The sequence below is a fragment of the Ambystoma mexicanum genome, chromosome 7p (genome assembly GCF_040938575.1).
Source record: "Ambystoma mexicanum isolate Mex_15411 chromosome 7p, UKY_AmexF1_1, whole genome shotgun sequence".
Taxonomy (NCBI): domain Eukaryota; kingdom Metazoa; phylum Chordata; class Amphibia; order Caudata; family Ambystomatidae; genus Ambystoma; species Ambystoma mexicanum.
The window spans coordinates 859,814,599-859,836,349 of record NC_090939.1 but is presented as its reverse complement, the minus strand read 5'-3'; the positions used below and the strand labels follow the sequence as shown (position 1 = coordinate 859,836,349).

Sequence of the window (21,751 nt, the reverse complement as noted above, 5' to 3'; positions counted from 1 at the left end):
GAAGAGCTCCCATGCACTGATGAGTAGTAAGTGTAGTCTCTAAGATGTGGGTGTAGGGACCTCCAGGCATCGCAAATGTCGAGGGTCTTAATGTGAGAGTGCAACCCGCGTGCGGCACTGGACAGAGGCCGTGGGTTGGATCCAGTCCTATCCAGGGCTGCATCAAGAATAAGATTCAAATCTCCCCCCCAAATGACCAGAGTTCCCACGTATCCCAGCAGTATAGTGGCGATCTTGTCAAAAAAATCAGGAGAATCGATATTGGGGCAATAGGTGTTGACGAGTAGATATTCTTTGTTGGCCAAAGTGCAATGTAGTATGACATAGCGTCCTTCAGGGTCAGTGTAGTTTTTATGCAGTGTGAACTTGATGGATTTATGGATCATGGTTAGAACCCCCCTGGATTGAGTGGAGTAGGAGGTAAAAAATCTAGTAGGTCCCCATGCCGGGGCCATTGTTCTGGGGATGTGGCCATTGGAGTGTGTCTCCTGCAGGAACAGTATCTTGCAGTTATGTCTGTTGGCATATGCCATGATTTTGCGCGCCTTAGTGTGATTGCTTACCCCTCGGACATTCCATGACATTAAGACGGTTGCCATACCTGTGCCAGGTTTCTCATGATGTAACACGTGTTCTCAATGAACGTCTCGGACCCAAAAATAGTGTGCGCCCCAAGGGTGGGGGCAAAATTTACGAACGTGGCCCATTAGTGCCGGCCACATGCAACCTCGTGTGCCTTTTGTAGATAACACCCAGTTTCCCCCCCCCCCCCACCCTCACCACCAACCCATGATCAGCAGTGTACATCCCACCCATCCCCAACAGTGCACAGTCGGACCGACCCCAACATGATCCAGCCTGTGCAAGAGCCCAACAGGGGCGAACCAAAAACAAAGAAATAGGAAGCAGTGCAATCGCAATGGGGTGCGCTATTGCCGTGTGTTAGCACGCTTGGGACACTAAGGAGTCCGTGAGAAAATAAACAGTGTTTGCGGTTTAGTGATGCATGTCACAGCCATTACCTGTGGCCGTGCCGACCTGGATGTGAAATGGGGAGATATTGCATTTGATGAAGACAGGAATCAACATGATCACTATGAGTGGACCAACAACATGCAAAATAGAAAGTGCGTATCTGAGGGCTAAGGAACTGTGAGTACAGCCCGGAGGGCATGAAAAGTAGGAATACTACAGCAGGGTGGTAGTGTGGGCGGTCCATGGATGATGAAGCCCTCAGACCGCTCGAGTAGGCGGCGATCCGGGAGAGCAAGTTTCAAATTAAGTTCAGTCATTTTCCATATCATCTCCGGCAGGTGGATGCAGAGGGATGTGTGCCTCTATGAATTTCACCGCTTCTGAGGGCACCGTGAAGAAATAAAGTTTGTTGTTAAATGTGAACTTTAGACGGGCCGGGAACAGGATGGCGTATGGAATGCTTCTCTCCCTGAGCAGGTTCTTGACCCCGAGAAATTGGCGACGCTCCTGCTGTACTGCAATCGAGAAGTCGGGGAAGATTCGGATCACCTGCGAGTCCAATCTGAGTTCACCCTTCTCCCGCGCAAGGTGGAGGATTTGGTCCCGATCTCTAAAACTCAGAATTTTGGCGATGATGGGCCGCGGGAAGTCTCCTGGTTTAGGACGTGGGGCTAACGCCCTGTGGGCCCTTTCGATTGTGAAGAAGGGGGACAATTCGGGATTGCCCAGTAGGTCTTTCAGGAGGTTCTCGACTGCGGATTCAAGTCGGCCCCTTCAGTGCATTTTCCCGGACTCCAATGATGCGTATGTTATTCCTCCGTGATCTAGATTCGAGGTCGTCGCATTTAGCGCGCACTAGTTTCATGTCCGTGACAAGGGTGGACACCGTGCTTTGCAGTGTGTTAATATTGTCCTCGTTGGAGCTGATCCTGTTTTCGGTTTCGGTGATACGCGACCCTTGTTGGTCCAGTTTGGTTCGTAGAGATGCCACATTTGCATTAATGTCATCTAGCTTCTCGTGAAAAGCTGCGAAGTTTCTGGCCATGGATTCCATAACGACCGTCAGATCTGCGGGGGGGGCCTCTGCAGGGAGCGGTGCTTCGATTTGATCGCATGATGTATGGGCCGAGTCGGGTCTCGGGGTGGCCTTAGCAAACTTGTCCATGGCGCCAGATTTACCGGTGTTCCTGGACCTGTTGGACATCGTGGCGTGTTCCAGGGAGTCAGACTCGTGTGGTTATCGTGAGACGGGGCAATGCACCGGCAGGGCGTGAAGGACCTTAAAACCGAGTGCCGGAGGTAGTGGGCGAGAGGTTCGTCCTGACGGAGCCCCGCGCGGCGCTCAGGGCGGCAGACAGATTGACCCAAGGGGTTGTGGAGAAATGCCGCACATACAGGGCCCACCAGCTCCTCACCTCAGGCTCAGTTCGCAATCGTTAGTTGGTTCAGGCCAGGAGCGTCTTCAGCGGAGTCTTCAGCGGAGCCTTCCGCGGCGCCGCGCCGGGTCGGCCCACGCGTATCAGCGTAGGCCGCACAGGCGGCCCCCGCGCTCCGGCCCCGGCCCCAGTCACAAGGCAGGTGGGCGCGGTGGCGATAGATAGGGAGGCGGCCCGCCGGGTCGCCAGCTGCGACGGAAGGAGGTCTGCGACACCGTCCGCGGCGTCGACCGGCAGCGCACGAGCCTGGTTCGAAGCACCGCGAACACAGGGTCAGAAGGTCCGATTCAGGGCCAGATTTCACTGGCGGGTGGCCCCGAGTGTCAGCTATGCGTGGGCCGAGTCTGGAGACGGGGCAGAGTAGCAAACCGCAGATGGAAGCAGATGTAAAGCGGCAGCACACGGAGCTGAAAGGCTAGGCAGCCATCTTGTCGGCTGCTCAACAGCGCCCCCCCATCGTTCACTACTTTCAACATAACACAGGTAGCGTTGAGTCAGCTGCGACGTTCTGGGATACTTTAAGTGGTTATTAGAGGAGTGGCCATATCAAAGATTGGAGGGTTGCAGACATCGATAACTAGGGAACTGACAATAGCTGAAGAAACACTAATATAAGAAGAGAGATGAGTCAGTGAAACAGGGGTAGACACCACAAATATACACAGGTTGCAGCAAGAATATATTGAAGACTGGGACAGAGTAGGTAAGCTGAATTACTCGAAATACGTAGAGAACCAACACGCACATGGGGACAAACCAAGTAAGCTACTCGCCTGGTTGTACAAAAGTGACACGAAGCGCCACACAATCAGTTCAGTGGTAGGGGTGGATGGCAAGTTACAATTAACACAAGCGGGGATAAATAAGTTTCATAGAATATTACAAATCCATATATGAGGATAACTCTATAGTAGATTTATTGGAAATGGAGGAAGCCTTAGCACAAACTAATCTCCCTACCCTAGATGCCGGGGCAGTCGGGCTATTAGGTGAGTCAATAACACTGGAAGAACTGGTAGCCACAATCAGGGAACTACCTACAGGTAAAACGGCAGGTGTGGATGGCTTGCTGTGAATTTAAAGAATGTGGCAGAATTGACAGCCCCCTTATTTAACATGCTAAAGGAGAGTTCAGGCTTGAAATCCTTCCGGCTTTGTTGAGAGAATCTATCATCATACCTCTACTTAAGCCGAATAATCCTTAAACAAACCTTGGGTCATACAGGCCACTCTCCTTATTGAACCAAGATGGGAAGATACCGACAGCAAATCGATTAAAATCCTTGATGACAGCGTTGATACATCCAGACCAGACAGGATACGCACCGGGGAGAAGTATAACAAGCAAACTCCGTCGTTTGCATCATATCATATATCATACCAATGACAGCACAAATCAGTATGCAGTGGCATCGCTTGACGCAATCAAGGCTTTCGATTCAGTGAAATGGCCTTGGTCGATACTTCCCTTGAAGAAATTCAGTATAAGCCCTGATTATATAAAATGGGTCCAAATTTTGTATAACCAGCCAGTAGCCAGAATTAAAACAGGGAATTACATATCAGAACAATGGGTCCTCCAGAAAGGCACTAGACAAGGTAGTCTGTGGTCGCCAATGCTGTTCATCCCGGCATTGGAGCCTCTAGCCGTGTACCGCCGAGAAGAATTTGGAGAAGCTGGAATAAGAGTGCAGGGGCAGCGACACCTCGTGTCCCTGTATACAGATATGCTGCTTTACCTCCAGCAGCCTGAGACCAATCTAGAATATATACTGGAAGTGCTGGAACGGTATGCAGCACTCTCCGGCATAAAAGTGAGCACACAAAAGTCGAGTGTTTCCACTGGCTGGGTATGTGGGCAAGCCAGCAAAGGAGCAGCCGGCACTTGCGGTCCCATGGACAAGAGATAAATTCTGGTACCTGGGAGTGGAAGTATATCATGATCCCAGAGACAAAAACGTACACAATACACTGAAAGTGGTAAGCCGGCTGTCTAGATCCATGGAATTCTGGAAGGGACTACCTCCGTCAGTGATGAGTAGAGCTGCACTTCTAAAAATGGTGGCTCTCCCAAGGCTGCTCCACTGCTTTTCTTATATATCATTTCAATCACCCAGGTGCTTCTTTAAGCAACTAGACACCACATGCAGGAGTTTTTTGTGGTGCTTTGGCAGAAGTAGGCTGGCCCTGGCAAAATGACATGGGACGCACAACCAGGTAGGACGTAGGGTTTAGGTGTGGGCCCGGCGCGCAGAGGAACACACGAGTGACGTAGGCCCTGCCTTCAAAATTTCTTAAAGTGACACCTATCTTTTACAGCAAGCTTTTCCGGCCCACCTGCGGATGCAGGCGTTCCCAACCAGTTGGCAAGGAGGGAGAGCCAGGATGAAAGAGACACGAGGGGAACAAATACAAGTTGCAGGTCAGCTATAGTTTCAACAAGTGGGTTCTGACAAACTCAAAATATAGTGCCTGCCACAACACCGCTGGATAGTATGGAGGCATTTGAATGAGCGCTTTCTGATCTATAGGCACCACTAAATGGATGCTAGCCCCATCTGAGCCCCTTTTCGAAATTGAAAATAAATCATGTAATACTCTGCACTAACCACTAGATGTAGGCCTGCGTGCAAAGCATGTAATTCTAAGCCAGAGGTATTCAAATTGTGGGCCCCCAGCTAGAAATTATTTTATTTTTTAAAAAGAGGAAAGAATAAGTAGAGGGTGTGGGGGGATGGGCAAGGCAGCTGGTCCATACTGGATGAGGGGGGCATCGAGCCAGTGGCCCCCTCACCCAGTGTGGAGGAGCCAAGTAGCCAGCCCAGTGAAACACTGAGCGCTTCCTCCGCTGCTTTTTCCAGCTGAGGGAGCTCTCCTGGGTTGGCTGAACTGTCAAAGGGAAACTAGGTTTCCCTTTGACAGTTCAGTTCCCCAGCCGCTCGTGCTCAATGAGCCATGCAAGGCTGTGGGAGTTTTGCGTCGCCAGACTTGCATAGCTCATTGGAAAGGCTGGCTGGGGAACTGCACGTCTATGTGCGAAGGGGAGCTCCTGCGACGCCTCGCCCATACAGACGGAGCAGGGCGTTTCAGCACCCACACTCAAGCCACTGCACGCATGTGCAAGAACCAGGAAGCTTGTGCCATGGGATAGTGGTGGGAGCAGGGTGGCAAGAGCCCAGGGTCTGTGGTAGGGTGGCAAGAGCCCAGGGTCTGTGGTAGGGTGGCGAGAGCCCAGGGTCTGTGGTAGGGTGGCGAGAGCCCAGGGACTGATGGGGGAGCCCAGGGACTATACTGGCAGTATGGTGCGGTTGCGGTGCTCGATATTTCATAGCCATTTGGACTAACTACCCATTTGGAATTTCTATGGAGGGGCCAGCCTGCCCACATTTTGCTCAGGGGAGGCCTAGGCCAAAAACGTTTGAAGAGCACTGTTTAAGCAGATCCACAGGCCTCAAACGGATCCTTCCATTACCTCCACTTGTCACAACAGAAAGCAGGTTTCCTTCTTCATAAATGTTGACAGAATAATTCAGCATCTCAGATGTACCAAAAGAGCCATAGTCTTGTGCCTCTTTGTAGCTCCTCAAAACGGTGCAGGAACCAAGATCCCCACATTCACTTGTGTCCAGACAGGCTCTGTTGACAAGGATAGAAGAAGCTCATTAGAACACCTAATACAGGTTGACGATATTAACATGCTCATTTAAACCAAAACTGTACAATGGGAAACAAAATAAAGCAGACTTCAGGTTTCTTTACAAAACCCAAATCTCAAGTGCACTGCAGCAATATAAAAAGTGCAATACTTGGAGACTTGCTCCTAAAGAAGCACTGACAAAGTGAATAGGTTTTTCTTTGTTATAATACAAAAGAGTACACATGAGCACGCTTGCTGATGGTAGAAAGATTATGTAATAAGGAATATTAGCACATGTATCATTACTGACAACCTCTCAGCCAATAAGAAAGATTGGAAAACAATCAATATCTACTATTAGTACCCGGCGAGGGTCAGTTTGCATCAAATTATCTGACTGGCTCTTGCCGGGTCCTTACCAGCCCGAAAAGGCTCTGGTCGCACCCATCGCCACTGCGTCCCTTGATGTTCCCACTGCTATTTAAAAGGGAGAAGGCACTACATGTAGTCCCTTCTCCCCAATCCAAGGCGGCCATCTTGTATACTTTATTAGATGGCCGCCATGGAAAGAGAAAGGACTACATATCCAGATCCATGGCAACCATCTTTTTTTGTCTTTTAAGTTGTGAAACACCGCAGCATTTCACAACTGAGAAAAGACACTAATAGTACCTCGGTCTAACGGGCCGGGGTACCAATAGCAATAAGCCCCCCGCTGGGTGGGTGCGGCATTACCGCTTCAGGTACTGACCCAGGGCCCACAGAGAGAAGCGGTAATGACCCCCCCCCCCAAGCTCAGAGCTTATTGCTTAAACATTGACTGCATTCGGACTTTAAAAGCAGACAGGGAAGCAATGCAATTTCTGGACAAGATTTCTGTCAACAATGGGTCTGGGAGGATCTTAATTTCACAGCAACATTCAATTTAACTCAAAGGGAAAGCTAAAACATGGAAAAGTGCTTTGATTTTCTTTTAGAAGAAACAGTTTACTTTAATATTACACCTAGTGCATACTCATGTCAAAACTGTTCCAGTTAAACCAGGTTTGCAATTAAAACATGTTATTAATACAGCCTTGCTATTCAAAACTACAAAATAAAACCTGATTTCATTTACTAACACAGTTTGCCATTTTATTTAATTTGTAAAGTGCAACACACGCCCTCCGGCATCTGGGTGCTGGTTACAGAAGGTGCAAGAGCATGTATTGAAGTGCAGGAGTATACATATGGTTACTGTCAGTTGGTTTGTGTAAACTACCTGGCAAAGCCACACCTCATGTTGCGGGGGACTACATCAGATAAGTAATGCGTCTCGATAAAATGTTACATAAAGGTATGGTAGCATGACTTAGAGAGCCTCACCTCATGTTACAGGGGGACTAAATCAAGTGTGGTATCGGTAGGCAGCAAATAGCAGTAGATTTTAAGCACAGCTAGATACAAAAATCAGGTAGTCTGGAGGAAGTGCACAACTTGGAAAAGTCTTGCCTTAAGTTACAGGGGACTACATCAAGTAGGTGGTTGGCATGCAAGTTTAAACAGTCATACAAAGCTAAGTAGCGCTGGGTCAAAGCACACCAAGTATAACTGATAAGCAATGAGGGTTCAGAGTTTTCAATAGCACCTAGATATTGCATCGGTATCAAAAGGGAGCAGGTAAGGGAGAGATGCAGAGAGCAGAGGAGCATTGGACATGGCAGTATAAATGGTAAGTTAAGGTTTTACAATGACTCATGCAGAAAGCATCATCGACTTGTAAATTTAGTCAAATAGTATGAAGTCAGAGGACGTAGAGGTGCTGGCATTCTGAGAGTGGTCAGAGGTTAGCAAGAGAGTTATGCGGAAACAGATCTAGTTTATATGCATACGAACATGGGTGTGTGTGAGAGGCGAGTGAGGATACAAAGAGGGTGGGAGCCTGCTGTGGGGCTTACCTGAGGATACTGATTTTAAGCAGTGGTGAGAATGTCCCTTAGAACGCAGGAGAGGCAGCGGAGGTCCCTCGCATCCCTCTCATGCCCAGACAGGGTGTGAGGCAGCCCTTAAATGTTGCCTTTGGTGGGGGACGGCGATCGTCTGCCGGCTCCCAGCTAATGGGGTTCTTCTTGCGTCTTGCAGCCAATCTAGTCGCTCGATGGAGAGTAAGAGCTTCTGCAATCCGCATCGTCCCCGGCAACCATGATGGAAGGCCCGGGTTGGTGTAGTGTCGATGGACACTGCAACGGCAGCAGTCCTCCGCAGATCTGCCTGGCAGGAATGGGGTGAAATTAACCTTCCACAGGGTGGAAGCAGCCCTTGGGTGTTGCCCTCTGGTGGGGGCCGGCGATCGCCTGCCAGATCCCAGCCAATGGGGTTCTTTTTGCATCTTGCTTTAACAGTAGGTAAATGTCTTTTACTTCCCCACCAAAACACCAAAAGAGGAGTTGCTAATAAAACCTTATAGAAATTGGGAGTGGTCTTGGTCTATAAGAGCTGTGATCAGCAGGTTTCCCATACAAAAGGGAACATTCTTAAGAATGGTCCAATGTATTCTGCCAAATAAATAACCAACATTTCTGGTACTTTGTTTGACCCAAACTTCCCTGAAATTACTTCAGGGTTCTGGGGAGTTCCACCTCAAGGGTTGTACATGCAGTCAGAGTTTGTAATCAGTCATGTAGGCAGATAGAGAGGCAGGGGGGGTTGCTAGAGCAGTTGAGAGAGATATAAAACTTTACCTGCATTCAATTGAGGAAGAGGTAGAAAATTGCAATAAGGTTTAGTTGAGGGACAGGTAGAAAACTAAAATGGGATTAGCCATCTTTTCTGGAAATGGTAGGTTAGGAGATATACCCAGTGACTGGCATGAATGCCATTGACAGTCATACACATTTCTTGTCAGTTACTGTGGAATGAGAACATCTCAAAACAGTTTGGAGGCAAGCAGACAGATTATAGCAAGTGGCTGTGATGGAATACAGAAACGGTTTGTGAAACGACAAAATAATATAGTGAAAAGGAAACCATAAAATTGTTTGGTGGCAAAAGATTTCATTTGGTGGCTGTAGCAGAGCAACATTCCTGATAAGACGAACGCTAGTAGCTAAGTGACATACTTGTTTGGAGGTAGGATCTACATTCACTGAATGTAGCAGAGTGTGCAAAACTTGCCATCACAAAGTGGCTACTACAATAGGAAGGAGATCATTGCAATGCACACACGAACAGGACACTTCGGGTTAATAGAAGGAGAAATAACCATTTTCAGTGCGAACATGTCTGGAGCACCTATACTTTTTGGGTGCGGGGCAAGAGGGCAATGGAATAGTCATGAGGCTAGAGGGCGTTTCACATTAGCTATAGCAGCAGTGTTTTGCACCAGGGATGTCAGAATTGTTAAGTTCTATAATTGAATTTTATAACGCTTACATGCACCACAGGGTGTTTCATTGGAGCTAAACCTGACAAATAACCATTTACAAGTACCCAGCAACTACAGGAGGTGGTCATTTGCCAACAACCTGGGAGAAGTGCCAGGCCTTGCAAGCGCAGGAGAACATCTTTCAAAAATACACAAGTGACATTAAATCTGCGAATTTGTGAATATATGGGATACATTACCGTAATCATATTTCTGATGCTTGTATCTTCTTAGATTCACATGCTGTGCATAGGGCCGACATCTACTGGAAGCTGCAGAGTATTACAGTTGTTTTCGAAAAGGGATGTCGACAGGACGTGCCAGTAATACTATCCCTAGTGTGGCATCCACTGTACCCATGATCCCTCACGCGCCTCGGTCCCTCAGATTGTTAGTTATTTTTCTGACATGAGGTGTAGCGCGAGTACAGTTGTATCCAAGCAGCTACGTATCAGAGAAGCTCATAAGCATCCATACACCTTCTCTCCGAGGGGAGGAAGGGTGGGCGCATGTGAATCTAAGCAGATACAAGCATCAGAAATACGATTACAGTGAGTAATATATCCCTTCTGAGCGATGTGGAATCTGCTTAGATCACATGCTGTGCATAGATAAGCGAGCAGTGTTAGAAGAAGTTAGCGGGGTGCGAGAAGGTTCATGGGCGAACAGATGTCCTAGAACCACTTGTGTATCTTGGAATGAGTGTCAATGTAGTAGTGCTGAGTGAAAGTGTGCATTGAGCTCCATGTAGCCGCTTTGCAAACGCAGTCTAGAGGGACATTTGCAATGAAAGCCAGAGTGGCTCCTGTGCTCCTTGTGGAGTGAGCTCTAGGCGTAAAAGGCAGTGTCTTGTCTGATAGGGAATAGCACAATTGTATACATCCAACTATCCACCTAGAGATGGCATTCATTGAAATGCGGTCACCTTCTCTGCCTGGCGCTATGGAGACAAACAGTGGATCTGTTTTTCTTAGCGGTCTGGTCTTGTCTACATAGTAGAGGACCGCCCGCGTCACATCTAGTGTGTGGAGTTTTACCTCAGCTGAGCTGGTGGGTTTCTGAAAGAAGGGCGGTAGCTCAATAGACTGGTTTAAGTGAGATGCAGAGATTAACTTGGGGGAGAACCTAGGGAGACGGGGGGGGGAGGAGAAGTACGTAAAACCAGTATGTCTTTGTGTACAACAAAGAAAGGATCCTGCACTGATTTTGCACCGATTGGACAGCCACCCACCCCTTTCTGTAAACTGTTGGAAGAGAATGCAGACGGGTGTGCTGAAACTAAATAAAAAGGTGAGGTTCCTGAGGTGAAAGGCAAGTCGACCACTGGAAACTGAAGTAAGCGAAGATGATGACGACCAGAGATGCATGCAGACCCTTCGCAACACTAAAGCGACCACTACTGTCCTGACCCGGTTTTCAATGCAATAGAGGAGCTCCGAAGATGACAATTCCTTCCCCATGACTGGTGGGACCAACCAGCCCTAAGACTAACTACAATCTTGCCATCTCCCAATCGTAGGGTATCATCTTGCCAAGGCTGAATCCGTTCAAGTCTTTGCTGAGCTCCAAATGAACCTCCAGAGACAATCCGACTCATCCAAGTCCCCTCACCAGAGTGCAGGAATTGAAGAAAATGGACCGGGTGAATCGCATCCTTTGTTGGTGCTGCAGAAAAGGCACTAAAACCGCAGACTGACCACAGAAGCTGAATGCAGTACCCTCTGGGAACACTGCAAACAACTAGGACTACAGGTATAGGCAACGCAACCTTTGGTATAAGCTTGTACTACACAGTTTAGGTATCGTGTTGAGCAGCCAGGCTCATCTCAAGAGGGGAAATGTGAGCTGTAGTGGAGTTACACAAAGGTTCAGTTACATGTATTCAAATAAACTCTTACACTCAAGGTTTCTTGCATAAACAATTATTAATTTATCAGACAGTTATAGAGTCTTCTTTAGAAGGGAGCAATATACTACTAACATACAATTACATTTCAATACTGTATACTCAGTTTCTGAATCCGACAAGACCCTTTTGGGATGGCTCACAGACCCAACCTACACCCACAGGTGACTTCAATGACAAGGGCGCCGAGGACATTAATATCTTACTTTTGGCATTCAGAACACTCTTAAAAAGTTGGTAAAAGGCAAAGGTTATTAGAACACAAGAAATTACAAATATTCATAAGCAGGGTAAATCCTTTCAGATATCAGTTAGAAGAGTCATTCAATTCAATAGGCAAGAGTCTTTATATAGCATGCAGCACTTCAGGTAAGTAAATTGGAAAAGTCTTTGCACAAGTTCTTAGGAGTCTTTGATGAAAAGAAGAATCAAATGTAGGGCCACCAGCTGATTAGGCTTGTGAGTTGTGGAAGTTACAAGCACTTAAACAGTAAGAGGTAAGTTCTCTAAGACTTGTTTTACAGTACCTTGGTAAAGAAGAAAAGGATGCAGCCGATGACCTCTGTTCCTGTGCAGCTCTGCAGATCTCACTGTTCCTGGGCCTCAGTCGTGGGCACAAGAGGGTGGACATCTGGGGATTCCTGCACTGCACTGGGACTGTCAAAAACTGGTAACCGCCAAACTTCACTTTCAGTGGCTATTTCGCGTATCAGCTCTGTGCGGTACAGGAAATGGCAATGAGCGCGGTTCCTGGCTGTCAAGGTATACTGTCCTTGTTTCTGGGGTTCCCACACTCAGCTGAGGGGGCTCAGGCTTGATCAGTCTTGCTTTGTGGGAGTCCAGAGGGTCACACAATCTGCTGTCCCTCTCCTTGGCTATACTGTTTCCTGCAGCAACTCTGAGGAAATTCAACCAGCTCTGAGATGGGTGTCCAGGTGGCTTATTTGGGAGTTGATTGGTCCCACCAACTTAAAAGGGAGAAGTCGTCCTTTCAGGGGCTTCTCTGTCGATGCAAACATGGCAGGTAGTCACTGCAGCAGGGCTTCACTGGGCAAACCAACGGTCCAGGAGTTGCAACAGGCGTCCTCTTCAAGCTCTTCTTTGGTTCCTTTGTCCAGTGGTCGACTCTGCCTTACAACCAAAAGACTCACCTTTTATTCAGTTCTCTCCCATTCATTCCAGCCTAGCTGTCACTCACCCAGCAGGCTGGCTGTCCTTGCAGTACAGTCAGCCAGCCAATCACCACAGAGTGCATTTGGGTCTCCTAGGAGACTAAGCACAGGGAGCATCAGGCACCTCCCTCACTTCCTGCCTACCCAGACAGTCGGGTGCCAGAGGCGAAACCCCGCCAAAGGCAAATTGAACAAAGAGACCAATCCTGGTTTGGTGCGCAGAGAAACTCTCTAGAAGGACCTTCCCACAAAGACCTGGCGAAAAAAGAAGACCGTCACCATTTTAGCAAAGATGGCTGTACGTCATTATGAAAAAGATGGCTCGCGCAGTTACTTTACCAGAGGCACGAACGGTAGCAGTAAATGCAAACCAAACAAATCCACTACCAGCAGCCAGTCAATTGACGAAAGGGTAACAAAAAATGTTACAACAGCATTTAGACACAGGTGATACTAATTAACCCCTCCAGCACTCAATTGTAAGATAGGGTGTGCTGGGTCTAGCAAGTACAATGCTAAGTAAAGTCAATTTCACTTTACTGCTCTGGGAAACAGTAGTTGATCCCAGAGAAGGTATTAACCGGAAGAAACAGTGTATAAAATCACATTAAAATACATAAGTGGGAAAAAGGGTCTTGCTCTCTCTAGGTTAAAAAATCAAGTCCTCAAAATCCAAGTCGCTGCGGGTCTAAGATGGAGGGAATTAACACATTTTTGAGAATTCTCCCCAACAACCAGACCAAAGAATCCGGAGACTGGGTTGATCGCTGCTGCACAGAGGAGAATCCAGCCACAAACGTTTCTTCTATCCTAAGGTACTGTGGAGAGAAAAGGTATTGTTTACCTTAATCAGAGAAGTCACCCCAGAGTGTTGGGAGTGCACGTAGAGGTGCCCATGGTGGTCCACTCTTACTTTTGACCCAAGCTGCTGCTTGTGTCCCTTTGGCGAGTCCTTTAACAGGGTCTCCACCGTCGAGTTAATTCTTCCAGTATCCTTACCTAGAGAGTGAAAGTATCCACAGGAACATTCGCTGTTCTGGTGCTTTGTAAGACTGAGCCCTCTTCGAACTGCCTTTTAGCTAGAGTTGCAAATTGGACTTTAAAAGCCTTAGTGTGCGAAGAAACTTCCTCTAGAACCTTAATCTCTGCTATGTTTGACTAACCAACTGTTTCCCTTGCAAAAAGACTCTGGGCCTCATCAGGGCCTTGGCGGTATCCTGGTAGTAATTGCGCCGGGATAACGCCAACGCTATTAGTGTTACCACTACTCTGTCCGGCGCATATGTACAAGTAATCTTATGTGTTTTGGTTTAATGTGCAAAGTATTTTAAAAAATAACTTGTGTAAATATAAAAATATATTTTATATATAAATGTGTGTGTTTCTTTGAATTGCATTACTAGCTAGGTTCAGTGTACTTAACTACAGCTCACATCTTCCTCTTATAATACGCCCGACTGCTCTGCCACTTTACCAAGGTGCCATGAATAGTACAGACTGATACTAAGTTTGAGACGTTTACACCATTGGGATAGTTTTATGAAGTCTAACCTCATGTGGACTTTACAGCCTCCGAAAAAGTATCACAGAGAAACAAAGTACCAGAGAGGGTGCCAGAACGAGAGAGAAATTCTGCTGCAGGCCCCGAGAAGCACCACTGACAAACCAAGTACCTGAGAGCATGCAGAGCTCCTGGCAGACCTGCTACAACGAAGCGTGAGAATGAGCCGAAAAAGGGGGAAGCCCAGTACCCAAAGGTGTGCTGAGCCCCACAACATTCTCCTACAAGGAAACAGGTAACCGGGAGAGGCGGAAGCCAGCCAAAGCAAAGTAGTTGGAGGGGAAAAGGACTCAGAATATTAATCTGGAAAGTCAAACAGTAAATGAACATTGGAAAAGGGACAAGACCATAGAAAGTGTGACAAACAATAGTTGGGAAATAGATAAAAAGTGGAAAGAAATCTGATAAGAGATTAGAAGAACCAAGGCTGTCAAGGGAACGGGTCTGTAAAAGAGGCCATATAGTGTCAAGAAAGCCAGAGAGGGGAACTAGTGATTTGAACAAGGACAAACTAAATAGTGGAAAGATTGAATCACAAGGATACAAGCAATATCTAAGAGAAAACCAGAGACCTAAGAAATATACCCAAAAATCACTATAGTAAAGCAGTTGAGGAGAGTACAAAAGCCACATGCATATGGGAAGAGCTCCACAAACTCATGAAGTAAATATCAAGAGACTAATCGACCAAGCAACTTTGGAAAATCTAGATTCTAAAAAAATAAAATAAACCTTTTGTACATCAATCAAAAGAAGTGATAAGACTTGCAGACAAAAAGGTAGCCTCTTTGAAGAACGACCAGGAGAAGAGAATTTTTTTTGTTTTTGGCCTAGATTTGTGTTATTCTTAATAGTGGTAGGGTCAGATAGATTTAGATTAGGAACAGGGGACTTTTGACTTCGACAGTAGACGAGCACCATTAGTTAATTTTAGATAGTAAGGGTGATCCCTCTAGAAATAGGGAAAAGATGCATTTTTGATAGAATTTAAAATTGAATTAGAAACCAAAGTAACATGTCCTCCTTGCTTCCGACTCTTCGTTCCAACCCGCCACAACACCAATGAACAAGAGAGACTCACTGGTTACCAGGCTGTGAAGCGGTCAGGTTGGGAATCCAGCATCCTGGGTACACCAGAAAGAATTTTCATAAACTGCAACATTGAAACTATTACTGAAACTCCGCAGAACTGCATATCAAAGAGGGGCAGAGTTTAAGCCTACATTTATGCTGGCACTCTGCTGCAACACCTCATGGGGAGAAGGGGGTTAGAGAATGAAGCCAGCAGCTGACCCCAGGTACCAGGTGAGGAAGGTAGCCAAGGGGAGGTGATGAGGGGCCGGGGGAGTCGATAAAAGGAGCAACCGGCAACAGGAAGGAGTGGGTTATTCGGGCGAAGACGATAAAGGAGAATGTTGAAGCCAAGATGACAGACGGAAAGAGGAAAGTGGAGAAGGGTGTGGAGGACAGTTATTTATTTAATGCGAATTAGGAAAACAATGCATTTTTGGCACACAAAAGCTTACAAAACTTTAACACCAATTTACACAGCATAGGACCAGCGTCTTTAACAATAGGTGAGAGGATGTGGATAGAAGGCCAGATGATACAAGGGGAGTAGAAACATGAAACAGGGACAAACACAGTAGAGCATGATATAGGACTGGATAGTGGAGGAAGTGATAAGTTTTTGGATGAAGGGGTGAGGGATATGTGCTGTGGGGCTATTGTAAAGCAGTAGGGGGGAGAGGAGAACAGGGAGATTTTGTGGCATAGAATGCTACGCCAAGTGGCTCTTCGGGTAGGAAGAGAACTAGGAGGTTGGATTTAAATACAGATATGATACGTGTCTATACCCAAGTGCTTCAAGGCGCGACGAGGCAAGGGAGGAGAAACAGAGGGAAGACAGACGATCCTACTAGGCCAGGGGACCATGAGATCACGCAAGTGCAGGGGGCGGGTGAGGGGAAAAAATGCAGGGGGCAGTGCCGTACATAGGATAAGAGTAAAAATAAATAAAGACAATCAATGAAAGTGCGTACAGCTGGTGGCAAAGGTAGGTGCAGACATCAGGTGTCAAGTGCTAGTAGGGGCTGTAGGGATGCAGAAACAGTCCCAGAGTGAAAAGGTTACCAGGGGGCAGTGCAGGTGTGCAAATGGCGGGGAGGGGACTTGGGCCGAGATCAGAGGATAAGCAGGTAACCAGTGCAATTTCAGAGTCAGACGGGAAATCAGCAGGGGAGAAGAGGAGAGAAAGCAGAAGCAAAGAGTAAGGTCTTGAGGTGCTTCCAGAACCGGAGATGGTTCTCCTCAAGTTTCAGAGAGGCAAGGAGGCTGTTCCAGAGAGAGGCTGCAACAGAAGAAAGATCTACCACCAACTCGCTGCTGGAGAAGAGTGTACATTGAAGAATACGGACAGCAAAGATGAGGACTTTGTGGAGAGGTGAAAAAGCGTAGTTAGGAAGGCCATGGAGTAGACCAGCATTATAGTCAGATCAAGAGAGTTCTAAACGGGAGATTAGGTGCTTAGCAGTGTTGAAAGGAAGGTGGTCTTATTTTTCTGATGTTGAGGAGATTAAGTCTGGCCGCAGTGGCAGATTTGGAGATGAAGAGTGAAGTTGTTAGATGGGTCAAAGAAGACACCAAGTTTGTAAGCAGAAGCAGAGTAGGATAGTCAGGGTAGAAGAACAGAAGAGGGGAAGAAGAGATGGTCTATTTGGATAAGAGTTAGAGAACTTCAGTCTTAGTGGAGTTGAGCATGAGTTGAGAATAGTTGACATAACGAAGGCAACAGAGAGGTCGAGAAGAATAAGGATAGATGAAAAGTAAACATGACGAGAAGAGATCTAGTTGCTTAAATTGGAGATAACTGAGTAGAGTGCTGAGGTCGGCAGCCAGATTGAAGAGGATCCCAGAGGTTGTGGGCATCAAGGAACTCCGTGAGTTGGTTGAAAACTACGTGCTCTAGGATTTTGGAATAGTGAGGTAGAAGAAAGGCAGGACAAAAGTTGTCAGGACAGGTTTCTTAAGGCTAGGAATGACAGTAGCAGACTTTTAAGGATGGAAAGGTAGCACTGTCAAGAGAGGGGTTGTCACTATGTGTGGGGTAGAGGGTCCATGGGGGGCTCAACGGTTAGCCCGGAGGAGAAGATAAAGAATCATATCTGGGTTAGTGGGGGCAACGGAAGACAGTCACAGGAGAGGCGGGTAGAGGTGGCAGAGATAAGTGAGCAGGTTGGGGTGAGGGGGTGAAAGGTACTTTGGGAGTGTATTTTGAATGTAAGGAGTGGGATTTATTGAAGGAGTGGGCAAGGTATTAGTAACAGAATGTGGTGCTTGGTTGCAAGTGTGCATGAAAGGTGCGAGTGTGACAGTAGGGAGTGCATGGAAAGATGAGTGAAAGTGACAGGAGAGTGAATGTGGGAGACGGGGTGGAAAGAGTAGTAGTGTAGCGGATGGAGTAGTAGAAGTGTACAGTGGAGAAGAGCAAGTTACTTACTCCTGGTAACGTTCTTTCAATTGGATGTTCCTCCCACGTATTGCTTATTTTATGATATACCTTCCAGATTCAGCTGCTTCGGAAAACATTTTTGGCAGAGGGCGCTGTGATTCGATGTGGTCAACGCAATGTCCCTCGAGGGCTTCCATCTCAGAGTCAACATCACATATATCACACACAGCGCCTGTTGGCATCAGTTGTTTTACGCCTTCCTCATACAGAATTGCCAGCATCAGTTAATCCTGGACAGTACTGGACTCGCCTGGAATTTATACAGCGGGGATAGGTTGGGAGAGGCAATGAGGCATATGTGGGAGGAACATCCAATCGAAAGAACGTTACCAGGGGTAAGCAACCTGTTCTTTGAATGGATTGTGTAGTCGGACTTATTCCTCGTCTTAGGATACTCCCAAAGCAGTGTTAGGTTTCGGAGAAGGCCGTACGAATTTTCAGTTTTAATGTTTGTAATGGATCGAGTATAAGAACTGCTTTCCAAAATCTAGTAAAGCTTTGTGAAAGTGTGGATGGTAGACCAAGTGGCTGCCTCATAAAAGTCTTTTATAGGCACCCCTCTTTAGAGAGAGGAAGAAGTTGCCATGCCCCTTGTGGAGTGGGCTCTTAAGCCTTCTGGGGGATCTTTCCCAGTCAATCTGTAGTATTCAAAAATGCAAATATTAACCATCTGGATAAAGTTTAATAACTGGAAGTCCCAGTTTGTGGTCCGTATAGCCAATAAAAGTTGGTCATGCCGACGTATATTCATCATCCGAGAAATGTAAAAGCTCAAGGCTCTTCTTGGATCGAGCCTATGTAGCCTTTCCTCTTCCTTGCTAGGGTGAGATGGTGGATAGAAAGTTGGAAGCACAATTTTCTGGGGCAAATGGAAACCCGACAATCTTTGGTAAAAAAAGGTTTAACCATAAGGACAACCTTATCCTTGTAACAAATGGTAAATGAAGGCTTACTAGATAGGGCCTTCAACTAACAGAATGGTTTTAAATGTAAGCAGTCTTGACGGACATGAGTGAACTGGCTCAAAAGGAGCACACAGGGAATTTTAATACCAGTTTAAGATCCCAATGGGACTTGAAAAGGTGTAAGAGGGAACAAATGATGGAGCCCCTTGAGAAACTGAATGATTAATGGCATTTTAAAATAAGAAACCTCCTCCGAGGTGTGCTTGAAAATTGAAAGCGCTGCCAAATATTCCTTAAATAGTCCCAATCTGGAGCCCCAGTTTAGTCAAATGTAACCAAAAAACAACACCACCATGGGTATATTGCAAGGGTTCCACGTCCTTTTCCCTACACCAGTAGCAGAATGTGTTCCAATGGCAGCGGTATAAGGATTTTGTTGCTGGCCTGACCGAAAGCAAAATCCATTACCTTTGTCAGGAAGGTCCCAAATCCTTATATCTCAACCTCTCAGAAACCATGCGTGAAGGTTGAGGGTCTTGACCTCTGCATGGAGAACCCAACCCTCCTCTCAACAGACGGTCCTCTTTGCGGAAGATGCATTTCGGGGCAGATGAACATGTCCAGAAGGTCCAGGTACCACGTCTTCCTGGCCCAAACATGTAGCAATCAGGATCATAGATTTCACGAACTTCTCAACCTCATGATCATGTGAGGAATGACGGGGACTGGAGGAAACGTGTACAGGAGTGGAATCTCCCAGTCCACTAAGAACGCGCCTCCATGAGGGAAACAGAACACTTCTCACTTTTGCTTGAAACTGGTAGCGAACAGATCCATTTCAGGGGTTCCCCAAAGGGGGATGATCTCTTGAAGGACTTCCTGAGCTAAGTAGCACTCGTGGGAGACTGCGCAGCCTGCTCAGAGCGTCAGCCGCTTTGTTCTCTATGGCTAGGTGAACTGCTGATAGGGAGATTACATCTTGAATTGCCCAGAACCAGAGATGCATCACCTCTATGCACAGGGGCAGTGAACCTACGCCGCCTCTTGTTTAGGTACTACATGGCCACTGTGTCATCAGTCATTATCAGGACATTATTTCCCCGTACAGAGGGCAGAATGGCTTTCAGCGCTAGTCTGAAAGCCCTCTGTCCAAACGATTGAGGAGTAGTTTGGACTCAGATGAAACGCAACAGCCACTGATTGTCAGATCAGTGGCATGGGCTCCCCACCCCATGAGTGAGGCGTCCGTCACTACTGTTCTATCCGCTCATGGTTGCCGTTAGGGAGAATTCTCAGAAATGTGTTAATTCCTCTCTACCTTAGAGACCCCCAGCAACTGCTGGATTTTGAGGACTTGAATTTTTAACCTGGAGAGATTGAGACCCTTTTCCCCCCACTCTCTCATGTATTTTCATGTGATTTTGAACTGTTTCTTTTGGTTGTGGTGTCTGACAAACTCCATAGGCATAATCTTTTACATTGCGTCACACAGCACCTTCAGTGCAGTGGCACTGTCAAGGATTTCAATCAGGCGACACACACCTTGGTCTCAGACTAGTATTCAGTGCATGACTGAAATGTTCATCTCTTTATATAGATTCAATATTGAGATGGTACACCACTCCCATCACATCCCCTTTTCAAATACCCCGGGTAACAATGGACCATGAACCAGGCTGGTTGGTAAAATACAATATTTATTTTAAAATTCAAAAGAAATGAAACAATTTTTAATATGGGGCAGCAATCACCAATGGGGTGATAATTACAATGGGAATGATGTGAGCAATGCACTGGGTTTAACCTTTTAGTGACATACACAGCACAGCAGAATAGGAGCACTTTTTGATTTAGGACAGATACCACCCAAGTTAGAATTCCCCCCTGCAATGTTCCCTCAACCCACAAATAATCAATTCTGAGTGGATAAGTAGAAGCAGCAGGTAATCAGGAATGAGAAATAGGAAACAGAATCCAAATCTGACCTTCCCTACCCAAATAAGAGAGAAAAACAGATTTTAAACCCCTGGCAATGTTATGAAATGACACTCGGAAATGGACAAATAAATAATGAATGTGTGTTAAAAACCTAGAAGCAAATATAAAATTCCTCACTAAAGTAACAATGCAAAGACACTAACCATCACAAAGAATGGATTACCAAAGGCATACAGTTCAAAAATGAGGGGAAAGTTTAACACAGATTGCAGCAAATTGACACGTTGGAAACTTTGCAATTACCGCCTGACATTACCCAAACGGTTGAAATACACTGAGTGTGGTTTGTTGGTTGGGGGATAGCTATAGATCACAGGTACAATTTGGAAGTGAAAGTAAGTCTCTAGCTGGTAAATTGGATGAGTTATGCAAGATATAAAAAGGGTGCACTGTGAGTAAAATGAAGCAGTGAAAAGAGGAAAGGAAATCAGTTGTGGCAAGAATAGTTTTACTTTACACTAGAGTATTCAGGCTAGGCCACCAAAGAGGGATACAGTAAGAGCTAGGGTTGATTTGCGAATTCAACCCCGCCACCCCAGCGCCCAACCTTAGCGGAACCAGTCCGATAACTCGAAATAGTAATAATGGCTTGAGACTACACAAGGCAAAATCACTAAAGAGATGGCGCTAGCAGTAGAAATCAAAGGCAGGGTTGCAAGAATGATTCTAACAGTTTGAACAAGTTATCAGGATAAGGATAGGATGACTTAGAGTGGGATAAGGACACAGACAAGACAAGTAGACTATGGATTTCTAGGGGGTAGGGATGATACTTACAGTCCACTTTAGTTTGGGATATGGGACCGTCCAGGGTTCTGGTCACTACATAGCAGGGCGACTGGCAAACAGCTGGGCCGTTCTGGTCACCAGAGGGTACTTCTGGACTGGCAATTCTGGTCACTGGATACTAAAGATCAGCTGGATGACGGGTTTGCACCAAGCATGCAGTTAGGGGCATCAGGATGCTTCCCCAAAACCCCACAGCTTTCCCCTTTTTAATGGGAGATTAGTGGGTTTTCAGAATAGAGGCCTTGCTGGAGCAGGATCAGCAATGCTTGGGTTTTGCAGTGGGCCCTGGAGTAGGGTCAACAATGTTTTGGCCTTGTAGTTGGGATATGGAATCTGGATGGATGGATGGGACAGGAAGAGGACATCAGCGCAGGAAAATCAGGAAGAGTGTGTCTAGAGTCTTGTCAGGGACTCTTATTTATAATGCCTAGGACCACATCAAAGTATGACTGGGGCAG

At 46.6% G+C, this 21,751-nt stretch overlaps 1 protein-coding gene across 2 annotated transcripts in view; it reads right to left on the bottom strand.

Annotated features, from left to right (window-relative positions):
• Window positions 1-21,751, bottom strand: part of TPP2 (tripeptidyl peptidase 2) — a 1,218,153-nt gene that overhangs the window by 1,016,167 nt on the left and 180,235 nt on the right. For both annotated transcript variants that reach the window (XM_069637049.1, XM_069637048.1), the window contains exon 6: window positions 5,884-6,047. In XM_069637049.1, coding sequence (XP_069493150.1) covers window positions 5,884-6,047 — 164 coding nt within the window. The remainder of the gene's footprint in view (window positions 1-5,883; window positions 6,048-21,751) is intronic.